This window comes from Panthera uncia, chromosome F2 (genome assembly GCF_023721935.1).
Source record: "Panthera uncia isolate 11264 chromosome F2, Puncia_PCG_1.0, whole genome shotgun sequence".
In the NCBI taxonomy this organism is placed as follows: domain Eukaryota; kingdom Metazoa; phylum Chordata; class Mammalia; order Carnivora; family Felidae; genus Panthera; species Panthera uncia.
The window spans coordinates 9,136,638-9,154,128 of NC_064812.1; the positions used below are offsets into that span (position 1 = coordinate 9,136,638).

Sequence of the window (17,491 nt, forward strand, 5' to 3'; positions counted from 1 at the left end):
CTTTGCGCCCGCCGTTCCCCCCCCCACCCCCCCCCGGAGGGGCCCCCCCCCCCCCCCCCCCCCCCCCCCCCCCCCCGTCCAGCCTCGTAAGAGAACTTGCTCCTTTGGGAACCACGCTGCTGTGTTCTCTCACGAGTTCTTTCTTCTCCTCCTCTTCCCTTCCTCATCCTCGTCCTCTTCCTCTCTCCCCTCCTCCCTCCCTCCTTATCCTGTCTCCGACCTTCCGTCTTCTTGCTGTCTCTCTGGAAGAACTCCTCATCAAGTTTCCGCTTTCATTCCGTCTCATGTGTGAAGCCTGCCTGAATCGCCCCTGACGGATTCAGACACTCCTTCCTAGACTCTCCCCGGATGCCTTCTGCTGCCCTTCGTCGTAGCAATGACCCCGCTGCCTCCGAATTGTTGGCATATATGTCTGTCCCTCTCCAGACCACAGCCTCTTTGAACGCAAAAAAGAAATTTAAGATGTTCATTACATTTTAACCAACATTTCCAGATATTTTACAGAGGGAGAGTTTCCCTCCCGACACTCACCATAGCTATTTTCTCTCTCCCCCACCAGAACGGAAGGCACATGAGGGCAAAGGCATCATCTCCACCATTGGAAGCTAGCAGCTGGGACAGTTCTTGGTACATAACCACATCCAGTAAATGCTGAATGAATGAATGAACGAATGAATGAATGAATGAATAACAGAAGGAGTTGGCGTGATACAGATGAGAGGCTCATAGACCCACTACGCACTCTCCAATCCCACCTCTACAACCCCCAACTCCCTTGGGGACTGTGGGTGAGATGGTCTGTCTTCTATACATGAGTCTGAGGCTACTCTCTCATGATTTCTTGCGAGGCCACCTGGATTTTTTAAAAAAATGTTTATTTATTTTGAGAGAGAGCAAGCAGGGGAAGGGCAGAGAGAGAGAGAGAAGGAGAGAGAGAGAGAATCCCAAGCAGGGAACTCTTGAGCTGAAATCGGAGTCAGACGCTTAACCCACTGAGCCACCCAGGTGGCCCGAGGCCGCCTGGATTTTACCAGACACCAAAAACACATATTACTTTATCTAAATGAATGGGCCACATAAGTGTGCGTGCAGCGCCACCGTCACCCAGAGCCGCTCCGTCACTGCACTGCCCGCCACATAAACTCCAAATGCCTCCGGGGGGAAGTCAGGGCCTCCAGTGACCTGTGCTCAGTCTAGCTTCCCAGCTTCACGTTCCACCGGGTCCCTTCGTTCTAACTACACTGGAATGGGCTACCTTCCCAACCCTCTATGCCTCTGGCCTTTGCTCATCTCTGCCCTGGAGAGCCTTTTCCTCTGCAGCCTTCAAAGACGAGGGCAAGTTGAAACGCCACCTGACCTGGAGACTCATCCCACCCTAACCGCAAAGCGTCGCTAGGGGGATGGCCTTCGGCTACCACGCACCCAGCGGCACCGACCCCACACACGCATGCGCACACCGAGCCCTTCTCCTTTTCCAGGCGACGATCACGACGGTTCTGCGACTGATGCACGCGAGGCAGAGCAGCGGAAGGCAGCCTCCTCCTCCAGCCACGCTGCGTCTCGGACTCCGCCAGAGAACTCCCACGACCTGGCCCTTCAGTCTCCAGGGACAACTTCTGAACATTTCCCGGGGAACCTTCTGGATCACGCAAGTGAGTTCGGTTGTTGTTGTTGTTGTTGTTTGAAAATCTTTGCCACACCCGAAGAATTCTTCCTTACAGGGCCAAAGAATGACTTAGAGATGACTAAGGTACACTTGGGAAGGATCAGCCCCTGCAAGGCCTGGAGGACGGGGCGCTGCAGCTCTGGGTGACGCATGCGCAGAGGCGGCGGCTCCTTCTAGGGTGTCGTCTTAGAGACACCGGAAGGACTGGATGTGCAGCGTTTCATTTATTGTTTAAACACCCTGAAGACATTTGGCAAAATGTTGAGCTTTGCTAAAGCTGGGTAGTACGTACAAAGGTGTCTGTTATTTTCTTCTTCGTGCTTAGCTGTGTATTTGCCATGTAAGGGGAAAAAGGAAGAAAAGAAGGAAACACACAGTCCTTTAATGCAATGCCTCTGGCAAGGAAAACTCAAAAGATAGAAAGGCATTGGTATTTCCTATCCGGAGCAAATCCGAAATAAATTCAGCAAGCAACGTCTTCAACCTCCAGGTCGCCAATGTCGGATTAGTCACGTTTGCCCACAGGGTTGCATCAAGGCCGTGTCCTCGGCTTGTCAAGGTTCAAAGCCCAGCCCCCCCCGCGTGGTAGCTGCAACTCAGGAGCGGTTAACTGAACTCTCTAAAACAGGGTTTTCATCTGTAAGCGGAGAGAGCTAGATCCTACCTTGTAATGACTAAAATAAGCACTTCGCATCACGTGTCGTGTAGAGAAGTACTCAAAATATATGTGAGATTATGTTGCGTAAGACGGAGGTTACACAGAAAAAGTGGCTCCTCTTTGTCTCCACCAAACCATGAACCTTACTGACCATCTCAGATCAGCTACTAGGTGAGTGTTGAAAGGCTTTTGTGGGTCCCTTCCAGGTGTTGGGATGACAGAGAACGCGGCTTTTGCCGTTTAGACGGTTTCTGGATCATCCACAGCCACCTGCTCCGGGGACCCCACCCCGTTTTCCGGGGAGGAGCTCGTTAAAGCGACCCTTTTTTGTGTGTTCATCTGGCTTTCACGGCTCCCCTCTTTCGCGCCCGTTCCCTCCGCTGTGGTGGCATGTTAATTTCTGCGTCTTGTCCAGCAGGCAGTGAGCTCCTTGAGGATGGGCACTGTGTCTCAGTCATCTGTGGATGCCAACCTGCCCACGGAGCGCCTGGCACAGAGCAGGTGCTCCGAAACTGGCGGGCCGATCAGGGGCGCTGTCTCCATTCTGGAGATAAGAATACTCAAGTTTAGACAGGTCATGTAAACCTTTGTACGTGTTCTTTGTTGTGTCTGGAATGTGTGTCCCACCTGCTGCTCCGGGAAGGCTCCTACTCCTTCAAGGCCCAAAGCAAAGAACACCTCTGTGGGGCCTCGTCTGCCCCCTTCTGGCTGGCAGAGGTAGCGCATCCCTCCGATTCCCTAGCGCTCTGAATTCTATCTCCACGGAGACTGTTTTCCTCTCCACCTGGCTATGAAGCCCTGGGTGGACAAGGTCTCCCTCCGATTCAATTCTATCTCCTTCGCACGTAGACTGTGAATGTGCAGCCCAGGCTATGTTCTACCAGCTTAGGGTGTAGGCCTGCCCCACACCATCTTTGTCGGTCCGCCTATTCCAGTGGATGGAAACCCATCTCAGGATGGATTAATCAGTACCACGGTTTATTGGTTCATTAATGAAAATTCAGGGCATAGATTGCAGATTCCTGTCGGTCTCTCCTTGTGTTGTCTCTTGTCTTCTGGGTGTACTTTACTCTTTCAAAAAGCTATTACTCCGTGGTGGTTCTCGGTGGCTTTGTGCCTGCAACTTCCCAGATTCCAGTCCAGCGGAGAGAGACGAGAACCTTCTCAAGTTCTGATAAGGTGCCCAGTTTCTTTGGTTCTGGAAGGGCCACTTTTCCAGGACAAAGCCAATCACTTTGTCCGTAAGTCTGTGAAGCTCCAAATGGCTGGGAGCGGATCCAATGCTGGGGGGGATCTCAGTCTCCACGTGAACCACGCGCTGAGGAGGGAGAGGTAGGTCCCCAGGAAAATATGGGCACTGCCACCAAGAACGGCAGATAGATGCTGACTGTTCTCAGTGAGCTTGCGATCTAGTGGGGAAATCTAGAGAAAGAAAACAGCAACTTTTTGAAGAGTTTTTATTTCTTTCGAGAGAGAGAGAGAGAGAGAGAGAGACAGAGAATCCCAAGCAGGCTTCCCACTGTCAGCACAGAACCTGATGCGGGGCTCGAACTCCCAATCCATGAGATCATGACCTGAGCTGAAATCAAGAGTCAGACGCTCCACTAACTGAGCCACCCAGGTGCCCCGGAAAACAGCAATTTTAATTCAGCATGAAAACACTGTTGACGGAAATGCACGAAGGATAAGGGGGGTACGGAGAGGGGGCAGCTGAGGGCCACAGGGGAGTGGAAGGAATCAAGGAGGGCTTCTTGAAGGAAGTGACAGTGGCGCTAAGCCAATCTAGATACTACGTGAGTGGCTACTGATGGGATGAACTAGTGCATACCTGGTACCAAGTGACACAACTGGATCTTTGTAGAACTGGAATTTAAACCAGGCTCTGTTCACGATTCGAAGTCTAACGATTTTAGCAGTTTGTCAAGCTGGACTTGTTTCTGTGGGGCAATGTTTTCCAAATTCCACGTCAAATCAGAGTCGGCTAAGAATACAAACACACTTCAGAAGGATGGCTGAGCGTTCGGCTGAGCCCACAATAACTTATTTAATTCACAGTATACATGAAATACTGTACATTGGCAGTGACATCATTCACAACTGCTATATTTCACATTGCCAATCCTCAGTATTCCGCCCACATTGCGGACTAAGTAGGCTTTGTTAGCTGACTCAATCTTCATTCATAGCATAAATAGCAAAAATAAACACATTCGCCGCACAAAGTCACTCCCAAGTTTTAAACAACTGTGGCAAACTTGAGCTTTTGAAGCATTGGGCGGAAAATTAAGTTAAGGTCCATTTATCCTTTTCCTTGGATCTTTATGTGATCATCGCTAAACCAGCCCTGATTTCTTTCAGGTGATTGGAATAATAGCCGGGTTCGTGATTGGTTTAACGCCTACGATTGTAACGGCTAGAGGATTTGCGGTCATCTCCACTGTGGCTCTAGAACACCGAAATCCTTTACTGATAGCGGAGTTTTGCGGGGACAGATAGTTCATAATATATGTTCTCTTTTCTGTCCTTTGGAGACTCCCAGCATGCAAAGTGGCCATTCTCTTTCCCTGCCCCATTTCAGGCAAAACATTATGTTCTGGCTAGACGTGGTTTATAAATCTTGCCTCTGGCGCCTCAGAGCTGTGTGACCTTGAACAAACTTCATCATCCCTCAGTCTTGGTCTTCTCACGTGCAGAGTGAGGACGATGGTTCCTTCCTTACAGGTCGGTTGTGTTGATTCGATGAACTGAGGTACGAAAGCTCTTTGTGAATGAAAAGGCGCTGTCCAAGTTTTAGGCGTCATCCTCAGAATTAGACTTCTGACACTGGCCTCCATTCTACCAAGTGGTTCCCCAACATTACCGTAAAAGGCAAGCCCCAAACTGTTTATGTCGTAGAATCTTTTTTTTTTAATTTTTTAAAACATGTATTCATTTCTTGAGACACAGAGAGAGACAGTGGGAGCTGGGGAAGGACAGAGAGAGAGGGAGACACCGAATCCGAAGCAGGCTCCAGGCCCTGAGCTGTCAGCACAGAGCCCGATGCGGGGCTCGAACTCACGGACTGTGAGATCATGACCTGAAACGAAGTTGGACGCTGAACCGACCGAGCCACCCAGGAGCCCCGTAGTAGAATCATTTTGTAATGACAGAAACAATGTATTATTTGCTGAAATTATCTAATGAGTAGACCTGTACGGCATTTGATAATTTTATCTTGTTACTTAGGGCAAATTGCTTGAGATGACATACGTTTGAAAACCGCGTCATTGTTTCGGTGTCTGTGGGGTCTTTTTGTCTGTTTTTTCTTATATAAAAAAGAAACTTCAGTACAATTTTGTTGTACCAAGATTATCAGCGATGGTTTCTAATTCATTTATTTTTACTTTTCCTCTTAGAAACCAGTTTGTGGAGAGACATCTTCTTTCAAGCATTTCTACTGGCCGCGTGCTTAATCATTTGTGCGTGTGCAAGGTAATTCACATTTTATTTGCACGCAGCAGTGTTTTATAATTAAGGAAGCTGTAACTGATTGATAATTTCCTTGCCTGATTCCACAATGCACTTTCGGTAGCTCTGTGGTTAAGATCTGTTCATTTGCCTGTGCCCCTTCAGTGCCCCTTTTGCAATCACTTCCCTCCTCTCATTATCTCACAAAGCATATTAAAGCCAGTGGATCTTGCTAGAAATTGGAATTTATTATGTATCATCCTTCGTTTAAATCCTCAGTGACTCCCTATTACGGATATAAACTAAGTAATCCCGCGTGGAGTTCAAGGGCACTTGGAGTCCCCACTGGGACTCCATCTTTCTCATTATGTTTTTGTGCCTTAACATAAAGTGTCTGTTCCTGGGAAGTCCACTCAGCACCTCAGATCACATGATGCTCTTGCCTGATTATAGGCATGTTTCTGTCCTACCCTCGGTCCACCATGCCCCTCCTATTCTTTTCTTGCCCAAGTCTACAGGGCAATGGTCACATCCCTTCTGTGCTAAGTGCACTTGTGCCTCAGGGCCTTTGCACTTGCTGTTTATTCCGCCAAGTGCGGTCTTCTCTAGAAAGCTTCTTAACACGTGTCCCTTACTTCTTTCTGGAATCTGTTCAACTGTCACATCATCAGCGAGATCTTCCATGACAACACCGTATAAATAGCTTACCACTCTCTATACACACACACACACCTCACTTTACTTGTCTTTACTTATCACTTACCACCTGACCTGTTATATGTTCATCTGTTTAAATGTCAATGATCAATCTCTTGCCACAAGAATGTGAACTACCTGAGAGCATCTCCTTCACTTCTGTATCCCCAGTGCCAGGGGCTCATCGATATTGTTCAATCAGTGTAACAGGGATAAGTGGTCCAGACCTGGGGTCTTTGTGGTGCCTGTGCTCCGGTCAGCAAATGCTGCTTGCTGTCACACCCCGCCTCTTGAGGGTCAGATACCTCACATCACTTGGGAGAGTTGTGTTTTTAAATACCAGGTCCTGAATCCCAACCCTTGTGATACGAATTTAGATCTAGTGAGAATCTGTATTTTAAAATAAGCGTCCCAAATAATGATGAGGTTTAAGAAGTATTAAGGCTTTTTAGATCACAATGGGACCAAAAGAACAAAACGTGGGGGAGGTCATGTGCTAAAATAAATTTGCAAAAGTCTGCATTGTATATCCCAGGTCAGAGGACCATTTGTGCACCAGCATCATAAAGGCCCGGTAAAATAACATCATGAAGAAACATGATTGGCTTTATTGAACTTAGCGTTTCCCAACCATCGTGGATCATGGGACCTTTTATGTGATTTCACAGAACTGTCAGTGAAATGTTCCTCTTCGGTTAATTCCTGTAGATACTCCCCACCCCCCCCGCCTGCCCCCACCTCTTAAGAAGGAAACTGGACAACCTGTCCCTTGAGCCTGAGCTGCATTTAGAAACTTGCTTCCAAGAAACAGAACCTGGAAAGAGGGGGAAAGGAAACTTCAGAAGCCGGGCAAATGTGACCTCAGGTGGTCAAGGTTGACATCAACAGGGCTAAGTTACATGGATAGCATGTACCCTTGATGCGAGGTGATGAGAGTGGCAGTTCACCCCTGTGGCCTTCTGGACCCCAGTCTAACCAGAGGAAAACTCAGATCGAGGGACCTTCTACACATTATCTGGACAGGACTCCTCAAACCTGTCAAGGTCATCAAAACCAAGGAGAGTCTGAGAAATTGTCATAGCCCAGAGGAACCCAAGGAGCCATGACTAAATGTCTGAGGCATCCCGGATGCCATCATGGAACATGGGTAAATTAGGGAAAACCGTAAGGTACAAATGGCACGTGGTGTTAATAGTGAGGCAGCAATGTTGGCTCGTTACTTCCAACAATGTGCCATAGAAGCGTAAGATGCTGATAATCGGGAAAGTTGCTGAAAGGTGTATGAGAACCCTCTGTACTATTTCTGTAACTTCCCTGTGCATCTAAAGTTGTTTGAAAAATAAAAAGATTATTTAAGTGAGAGATTGGTTACGAGAAAAATTATCGACATGGGTAGTAGCATGAATGGGTCTCAGACATGAGTCTGTATCATTTCAGATACCTACAAAATTCAAGGAAAGGCGAAATGAATCCGTTATTATAGGTAAAAGAAGAGTGGTTAATTCTGGGGGAAAGAATAGGAAGGATGGCAAAGGGAGCGTTAGAGACTGCTGGAAATAATTCTATACCTTGACTCGGGTAGTGAATGCAGGAGTTCAGGTTAAAAAAAAACAACCACCGAGATGTGCACTTTAAAGGCTTTACTGTACATTTTTCAAATCTCAATTTAAACACATTTTTTAAATGCATATAAAGGGATGTCAAAAAGGGTATTCATCAAAATTTAACAATGGCTGCTTTAGGCCAATGGAGTTTTTTGATGATATTTTCCTTTCCCTTTGTGTGTATTTATGATTTTTTCCAGTGATTCATGTTTTGAAAATAAAAACAACAAAGAAATTATTGGTTTTTTTTAAATCCTCTCTCTGAAACAATACCCATCAGACTGATAAAAACCTGACATTTTAACACACTTTTGGGTAAGGTGGTAAGCAGTTGGCATATGGATTTTCTCCTTTGTTTTATCTAGACGTTTTGTACTTTTGCGGTCACATTTCAGACTATGACTCGTTTTGAGTTAAATCGTTAAATTTTGTGTTCGGCTGTGATGTATATACGGAGGCTCCTTCTTTTGCATGTGGATGTACAATTGTTTCAACACTATTGTTGGACAGACTATCCTTTATCCATGAAATTCCCTCTGCTCCTCTGTTAAGACTCACTTAACTGTGTCTGTATGGGTTCATTTCTGGTCTCTCCATTCTTTTATTGACCTATATGTCTATTGTCTGGCCAATACCACACTATGCTTATTACTGTAGTGTTATAGCAAATCTTGAAATCACGAGACGTTAGTCCAAAAGAACAGCTCACGCATTGGAAATGCGTAACTAGTTTACGAAACCTGAGAAATTCTGTTGTTGCAGGTGCTTTCTGGGAGGGATATTTGCCAGTGTCCTCACGTGCCCATTGATGATAACTACTGCCTGTAAGTCACAATCTCTCAAATTATTCCTCTGATCCCTGCCCTGTATTTCAGTCCAATTTTGGTCATTTTGAAGCGATTCTTAGATATTCTCTTTCTTATCCAAGATACTGTCACGTCGTTGTTTCTCAGCCTTGCCGACTATTTCGAAGCCACCACCTGTGCGCAGTGTTGACTGTGTTACCATCATCCTGACGAAGATGACTGGAGCCGGCTACCTGAGAGTGCTTTTGGCTGACTAATGGATGGCAATGACCACGCACAGGAAGCGTCCCCGTCATCTGTCTCGAAGAATACTTTCTGTTAATGCTAAAATCTAATAGCGTTCTCATCCAGTCTCTTACATTTTTACCGGTTCTTCAAAATTGAGAAAATTAAGCTTCGAGGCAATAGGGCTTAATAAATAACGTGAACCTAAAATGCGTAGGTCCCCTGTTAAAGTGTTTTTATAGGTTCATAGCACTGCACTTTATTTTTTTTTTTTATTTTTTTTTCCAACGTTTTTTATTTATTTTTGGGACAGAGAGAGACAGAGCATGAACGGGGGAGGGGCAGAGAGAGAGGGAGACACAGAATCGGAAGCAGGCTCCAGGCTCTGAGCCATCAGCCCAGAGCCCGACGCGGGGCTCGAACTCACGGACCGCGAGATCGTGACCTGGCTGAAGTCGGACGCTTAACCGACTGCGCCACCCAGGTGCCCCCATAGCACTGCACTTTATAAATGCCTCCTATTAAGAGGCCTTTATCTTACAGTTCCCCAAATAGCTGGCAAACTGCCCATGAAATGGTCTCACTTGCAAAGTGTGATGTCTCTGCCACCTCTCACTCCCTTCACGATCCCCCTGCGTGCTGACTGCCCTGGCTCATCATATTTCAAAGTGTTGTTGGGGTCTGGGTGAGATGCTCACAGAATTTCAAACGGTCTGCAAAACCCCATCCCGTTGCAAGATGGATCGTGTTAATGACCCCCTCTTCTATATGGCTGCCAGAGGCCAGCTCCCATGGCTTAGAGACGGAGCTCTATAATTCAAATTAGCTCACCGGCCTTTGCTCTCGACGCTGTGCCGCCCTATTTACGAAATCACTGTGTTAATGCTGAAATCACAATGGGACGTGGTGAAGATTTATTTTGTTTAGGACTCCAGCCAGTATTGATTTCCTGACAGTCTGAGCGATGTTTCCCTTCCTTTCCTGGCATTCCAGGCTTCTGGGGACAGGCTTTGATAGAGCTAAGATGTGGTCCACCTCGTGGTTAGAAAATTGGGTCCCGAGGTCACCCAAGAACTTCTTATTCTTTAGCCCTTGTCTATTAATAACATTTATTTAAAACTCCTCTAAGACCCTCACTTCCTACCGTCTGGATGCGGGTTATTCTCTGTGTCTGCAGAACTTAGAAGTGTACCTCAGCCAGCACGGAGGACAGATTGGCACTCATGTTCAGCTTTCTGGGCTGTGATGTCGCGCTGTTCAGGACTGGACCAACCAACGAGGTCTACACAAAAGACTTCCAGCCACAGAGCCACTTCGTAACTCCACGTCCAACTATCACTGCTTGGCAGATGGTGTGCATTGTTTAAATCCCTTCCTTCTGGGTTTTAAGATGGATTTGTGCAATTAATTGAAAAGACCAGCCTCACCTTGTTAAGGACTGTAATGAGAGCAGAGTTTCTCAAAGCATGGCATGGGGACATCTGTTCTAGAACCAACTGGGGAACGTCTATCCTGATTCCAGCTCTTCTGAATCCCAATTCCCGAGGGATCTTCAGTTTTAACAACCTGTCTGGGTCATTCCTTGCACATCAACTGTGAGAACCCTGGAAAGATGGTTTGGAACTTCTTTACCCCTTGATTTCTAAAGTGGCATCACTTAACCTTCCTAAATCTCGGCTGAGAACTTATGATACATTCTGTGCTGCGCTGAATGTCCAGTTCTGCTCAGCAGACATCGATGGAGTCTCTCCCAAGGGTCACACACTTCCCCGAGGTGCCAAGGTTGTTGTGCCGAGGCCTCGGGATTTCTGAGTCTAAAGAGACATGTGAAGGGCAAGGTAAAGTCGCATTTAATAGGGTTAAGTGCAAGTACAGAGTTAGCACAGAGGCTAGGGGAACACCGGGACAGAAGTTCTGCCAGACTAGGAGGATGGGGGAAGCAGGCAGGGAAGGCCTCCTGGAATGCCAATCTCTGACCTGCAGGGGATAGCGTCACCTGTCGCTTTCAGGGCACCTCCCACTGTCCTGAGCTCCTCATTTTGTTATCTCCTAAAAGAAATTAGACCAGGATCAGGATGATATTTCTCTCCTACACACTCTCATCCACAGCTTCAATGAGATCCCTCCTCCTTTGATTATTTGTGTACATACTTTAACTTGTTCTTCTCTTGTTCCCTCTCCATTTCTTTTTTCTTATTTGCTGCCCCCTCCGCAGCCTCATGGACACACACTGTTGCATTTAAGACCTGTGAAAACAAGGACTGTTGACTTCATTTTTGTATCCATCTGAATGTCTTGAGAATAGCAGATACACCAGGGGCGACTGGGTGGCTCAGTCGGTTAAGCGTCCGACTTTGGGCTCAGGTCACGATCTCGCGGTTCGTGAGTTCAAGCCCCGCGTCGGGCTCTGTGCTGACAGCTCAGAGCCTGGAGCCTGCTTCGGATTCTGTGTCTCCCTCTGTCTCTTCCCCTCCCCCATGCACGCTGTCTCTCAAAAATAAATAAACGTAAAAAAAGAGAAGAATAGATACACCATAAGTATTCACTAAATTGGATGGATTTGCTATACCATTTCTTAAAGTACTTTCTTTATAGCCAAAAGCTCCGTGTCTGTATATTAAAGACTTTGCAACCCTTTCCCTCGCACATAAACATATCCAGAAGCTAATAAGCCAAAGACATGGTTATTAATATCGAGAGTCGAGGATGACTCATGAGGCTCCTCCAACAATCAAGGATGAAAATCTAAGGGGTTGGAGGACAAGCACTTAATTCAGCTCAACACTCATGAGCGGAACAGCCGTCCCCTGCCTGTCTTGCAGTGTGCACGGCAGATTAGATTAGGGTCCTATCCTTTCACACTTCATAGTTCTCAAACAAACCTTTTCCGTCCCGTGATGCGATTTTCATTCAGCCACCTTCTTTGTTGAATTTAAAGCCTGTGAGTTTGGGGACTGTCTGTATCGTTCACCGGTGGCCCAAGCGTCCCTTCCAAATGAAGGCCGTCACAGTTGTCCCGTGTTGCCGGTCGTGCGTTAGCATCAGCAGGGCGCATTCTGCACATTTATGACCTCAGAGGAACAAGACGGGTAACCTCTGTTCTCCCTGCTCTTACCTGTTGGAATGCGTGCTTACGTAACTGGCGAATGAATGAATAGACTATGGGGAAAACCCACTTGTTACCCTGTAAGGATTTCTGTTCTAGAGGAAGTGGTGCAGGTGGGGAAAGAAAACAATATAAAACGGTGGTTAAGGAAGCACCGAGCTGGGATAAAAATGAAAGCTCCAAGTTGAGGCTCTACGCTTCCTAATTAGGGTTACTCAAGCTAGTGTGTGTGTGTGTGTGTGTGTGTGTGTGTGCGCACAGTGATTTCAGCAGTTACCGCATTTCCTGTCTATCTGGATGAATCATGTATTTCTTTTCTCTTTTCTCTGCTCCAGGTTTGCCAAAATTTGCCAACCATGTAGGACGGTCTCTGACGGATGACTTCAATCTGAATATCCAGAAATTGTCTGATTTGCAGTCTGCTTGGAATCAACTGCTTTATTGGAAGGGAGTGAGCAACTACATTATTGAGAAAAAACCATTTTAATTTGGTTATGTGTCTTTTTTTTTTTTAATCTCATTTTCGCTTTCCTAAATTGTAATCTGCTCAGGAAAAGAATATCAATTCGTCTTTACTTTGCCAACGCTAGCAGTTGAAAGGGAACTGGCTGGGAAATGTGATAGAGAACCAACCACGTGGGTAGATGGTCCCCTCTTATTCCCTGAGGCATTGTTTCATACATGAATTTTCATCTAGAGAATTCCATGAGGCGCTTTTAACAATGCAAATTCCTGGGCCTGCCTACAAACACCTATCCCTTGCTGAACTGTTTAATTAATGCCAACTTGAAAGTAAATATGGGGCGCCTGGGTGGCTCAGTCATTTAGCATCCGACTTCAGCTCAGGTCATGATCTCACAGTTCATGAGTTCGAGCCCCGTGTCAGGCTCTGTGCTCACAACTCAGAGCCTGGAACCTGCTTTGGATTCTGTGTCTCCCTGCCTCTCTCCCTCTGCCCCTCCCCTGCTTACTCTCTCTCTTTTTTTCTCTTTCTCTCGAATAAATAAATAACAAAGTAAATAAATTGCAGTTTGCACATAAAATACAGTGAAGAAAAAGTTCATTCTCCCCAGGGAGTAGCTTCATGGGAGTTGGTGACAGTAGATGAGGGTTCGTGGAAAATGGGCAGGAGAGAGCCTCTCTCTGGGAAAGCACCTTCTTCTTTTGAACCATTTCCTTGCCAAGGTTGCAACCTTCTTGGGGTTCATGATCGCCTTTCACTCATGTGCTATTAAAAATAGAAGAGAAGAAGATCTTTAAGGGTCAAAAAAAAAAAAAGGCAAAACACCTGAGTGCCTTGACACGCGTAAACACGGTGCAATTGTACAGCCAGCGAAAGTTGTACAAGACGCTCCCTGTCATTGCTCTCACTTGGTGTCTGTTCTCGAAGTAAATGTGGCCTGCGATTCAGATTTGTTCTGCATGCTGTTCTCCAGCTAGGCAGTTCTTTTTTTCAAAAATTTTTTAATGTTTTATTATTTATTTTTGAGAGTGAGAGAGATAGGACACCAGTGGGGAAGGGACAGAGAGAGACAGAGGGAGACACAGAATCCGAAGCAGGCTCTAGGCTCTGAGCTGTCAGCACAGAGCCCGATGCGGGGCTCGAACTCACCAACCGTGAGCTCATGACCTGAGCCAAAGTCGGACTCTTAAGCGACTGAGCCACCCAGGTGCCCTGAGAGCCTGCTGTTTTGATGCTCTATCAGGAAAGCACACCTTGAGAATTGCTTATGTTGCCTGTCTTCTGTGTTGTGCAGGGTTTTATAGAGGGTCACTACGTTTACATGATAATACCTTTCAAAGTTAGATGCAGCAATACAAATAATTGTTTACGAGTATGTCAGACTTTATTGTGTCGGGGACGTTTCCTCCCCAATTATTTAAGCTTCCTATCACTGCAGTGACACGTTGCCGCAGAGTTGATGACCTAAGACAAAATAAGTGTATTATCTTACAGTTCTGAAGGTCCGATGGCCCCAAAATGAGTCTTAGGAGTGTCCCATCAAGACGTCAGCGGGCTGCGTTCCTTCTGGACTCTCCAGAGAAGACCCCATTTCCTCGCTCTTCCAGATTCTGGAAGCTGCCTCCATTCCTTGACCCTCGGGCCCTACCTTCTTCTTCAAAACACATCCCTCTGCTTCTGCTGTCACGCCCCGTTTTCCGACTCTTGACCCCTTGCCTCTTTCTGAGGAGGATTTTTGTGATTATGTTGGGCCCGCTCGGATAATCCAGGATAGTCTCTCCATTTTAAGATCCTTAACTTAATCCCGTCTGCAAAGCCCCTTTGCACAGATTCTGAGTGTGGTTTCTACTGAATGCATATCGCTTCGGCAATGCAAAGTTGAAAAATCGTAAGAACCATTGTCGGTCAGCGACCATCTGTATATATATCCATAGATATCTAGATGCAGATCTGTGTAGATCTCCATCCATCCATCCATCCATCCATCATCGTACATCCTGTTCTGTTTCTCTGGATAACCCCAACAAATTCAGCAGGAATAATATCCACCATTTTACAGTAAGCTAAGAGAGCTTTAATAACCTTCCCAAGCACAAGGAGGGCACGTAGGGGGTCTAGGAGTCACGCCCAGGTCTGTGTGACCCCTCGGCCCTTGCCCTGCCCGTTACTGACGGCTGCTGGAAGCATTACAGGTGAACGGCCTGGCACCCCGAAGGTTAAATATTGCCCTGGTCACTCTCTCCAGAAATGCTAACTCGGGAAAAAGAGTCCCGGGAGGCAAGAGGTTAAATGACCAGAGCCAACCTGTGACCTTTGCCCTCTTTCTCCTACCTCAAGATTCTCAAATCTCAGAGGGATGACGCGACCCAGACGCCACAGGAGAGAGAGGTCACGTGGGGCCGTCGCGTCTGCTGGAGGACCTCTGCTTGTGTAAGCTTCCATAGCTGTCGGCTCATGGGAAGACCTGCCATTTTGACGGAACCTGTACGACGTGCGAGACGTTGTACCCGCCTTCTCTGTAATCCCTACCGGGGTCCTGCCAAGGTTGACTTCATGTTGTAGCTGCCGTGACCAGACAACGTTTAACGACTAATGTGGGCCGGGTGGCTCTCCGTTATCTTTTAACCAAGCCATTGGCCTCCAAGCTTGCCCACTTAATTGCCTTAGACTGGGGAGGGACATATCCCTTCCCTTCCGCACCAGGAGTGAAGGTGAGAGGTACACAACCATGGGTGGTGGGGAGAGCTGGGACGTGTAGGGGAGCATGTGGATGCCCCGCGGGCTCTCGCAGACTCCAGCACAGCCACGTTTTAAAGGCGAGGAAGGCAGACCTCAGAATGCGAGCCTCGTGCCGTCCCACAACTCATGATCGCTGAAGCCCGGGTTCCGCTCAGGTCTTGGAGACTCCAGTGTCATTTCCCCTCAATGCTTCTCCGGGCAGGGTCGGTGGTTACTTCAAAGCAACTCAGATGCAAAACGATCTGCCTGTGCCGCAGGGGATGCCAACCACCCCCCTCCTCCCCGAAAGGAATCCCACTACTGCTCATGCAACACGGCGGAGCAGACACCTGCCACCTTGGCATGCTTTGCCTCGATGCCACACTTCCCTACCAGGCCCCGATGAAGGTCTGATCGCGTATTTAAAAAAAACAAACAAACCCTGTCCCACTGTGATGGCTGTACCCCTCCATCTGTCCCATGCTGGGTGAAATGGGCTACAGCTGCAAGCAGCACCTGCCAGGGAGCCAGACCCGGTGGGTACCTAGGGGGTGGGGAGCGATTTAGCAGGTGGATACTACAAGCTGGCAAAGATTTTCTTACCCTTTGGGAGCCTTAAGAGAAATGAAAACAAAGGAAATGAAATGCAGGAGTGGGAGGTGGCGGGGGGTGAGGGTGGGGGAGGAGACCAAGGCTGGTGCCACTGGACTTTTATTTTCAGTGCACAAGGTCATCTTGCATTTGCATTGTGGAGAGGGAAGGTGACCCATCCTCCACCCCAAAGCAGATTGAAATGGCACACTTCCCTGTGGGTGACACGCGGGTTGAGTCTACAAGGGCTCTGCTGTGGGCAAGGGGAGAGAGCTGAATCTCCGTGCCAGCGGCCTCACCGGCTTCTTCTTCTCTTTCTCCCCCTTTTTGGTGAAAGGAAAAATCAAGAACCACATCCTTCCCCGATGCGAGGCCCACCTTCCCCGATGCGAGGATATAGTAACAGCTTCTCCGAAAACAGGCCTAAGGCCATGCCTTGTGGTTCTCTCTCAAGGGGAGGGGACTATCACTGAACTGTCATGGAGAACACCAAGCAAGAGAAAGTGAGCTTAAACAGTGGCGTGAGGAAGGATTCACTTTCATGAAATGAATAATTTGATTTTATTTGTTTTGGAAGTGATTCACCATCATTTTTTTTTTAAACAAAAAATGAGAACATTCAAATAAACGAGAGAAGAAGTTACCCATAATCCCTCAACTCAGAGACGGCCACTGCCAACATCTTGGTGTTTATCCAAGAAACCCATCTCGGTTGCAAGGTTGATGAGATACGAAAACAAGCCACCCGGTGAGAAGGACTTTGGGCATGGAAACAGCCGCCATCTGGGGTCAAACGTGCTGCCATTGTCCTGTTGGAAGCAGAGGGCTCCGGCAGATGTCAGGCCCAGCCCCCTGCTATGATTTAGTGAGAGGGCAGCCATCAGCTGTCACCCTGTAGGAAAGTCATCTCATGGCCACCCCCAGTGTGGAGTTCAAGATGGCCACACAACAAAAGTTAGTTTTAAAGGCCCTTTATCAAAAAGGAAGCGGGACACAAACTAAAATGTAGTGTATCCAGTATATCCATGTGTTCTCCTTTCCTCCCTCCCTCCCCCTCCCCTTCCTCCCTCCCCCTTCCTCCCTTCCCCTTCCTCTCTCCCTCTTCCCCCACTCCCTTTTTTCCGTCTTTCGCTTCCTCTTCCTTCCCTCCTCTCCTTCCTCCTTTCCTTCCTCCCTCTGTTCCTTTCCTTCTTTCCTCCCTCCCTCCTTCCTTCCCTTCCTCCCTCCCTCCCTTCCTTCCTTCCTTCCTTCCTTTCTTCCTTCCTCCCTCCTTCCCTTCCTTCCTTCTTCCCTCCCTCCCTCCCTCTCCTTCCTTCCTTCCTTCCTTCCTCCCTTCTTCCCTCCCTCCCTTCCTTCCTTCTTCCCTGTAGTGTATCCAGTATATCCATGTGTTCTCCTTTCCTCCCTCCCTCCCCCTCCCCTTCCTCCCTCCCCCTTCCTCCCTTCCCCTTCCTCTCTCCCTCTTCCCCCACTCCCTTTTTTCCGTCTTTCGCTTCCTCTTCCTTCCCTCC

General features: G+C 47.7%; 1 protein-coding gene across 11 annotated transcripts in view; it reads left to right on the forward strand.

The window, feature by feature from the left end:
* Window positions 1-16,630, forward strand: part of TMEM71 (transmembrane protein 71) — a 32,787-nt gene extending 16,157 nt beyond the window's left edge. For 5 of the 11 annotated variants that reach the window (XM_049632892.1, XM_049632890.1, XM_049632891.1 and 2 more), the window contains 6 exons: window positions 1,479-1,652; window positions 5,720-5,795; window positions 8,834-8,895; window positions 9,000-9,060; window positions 12,544-15,925; window positions 16,318-16,630. In XM_049632892.1, the coding sequence (XP_049488849.1) occupies window positions 1,479-1,652; window positions 5,720-5,795; window positions 8,834-8,895; window positions 9,000-9,060; window positions 12,544-12,589 (419 nt within the window). In that variant the 3' untranslated portion in view covers window positions 12,590-15,925; window positions 16,318-16,630. Of the gene's footprint in view, window positions 1-1,478; window positions 1,653-2,742; window positions 4,530-5,719; window positions 5,796-8,833; window positions 8,896-8,999; window positions 12,192-12,543; window positions 15,926-16,317 lie in introns of those variants that run through there. The other 6 variants (XM_049632895.1, XM_049632897.1, XM_049632894.1 and 3 more) reach the window with 6 other exon arrangements.
* Window positions 16,631-17,491: the final 861 nt, after the last annotated feature.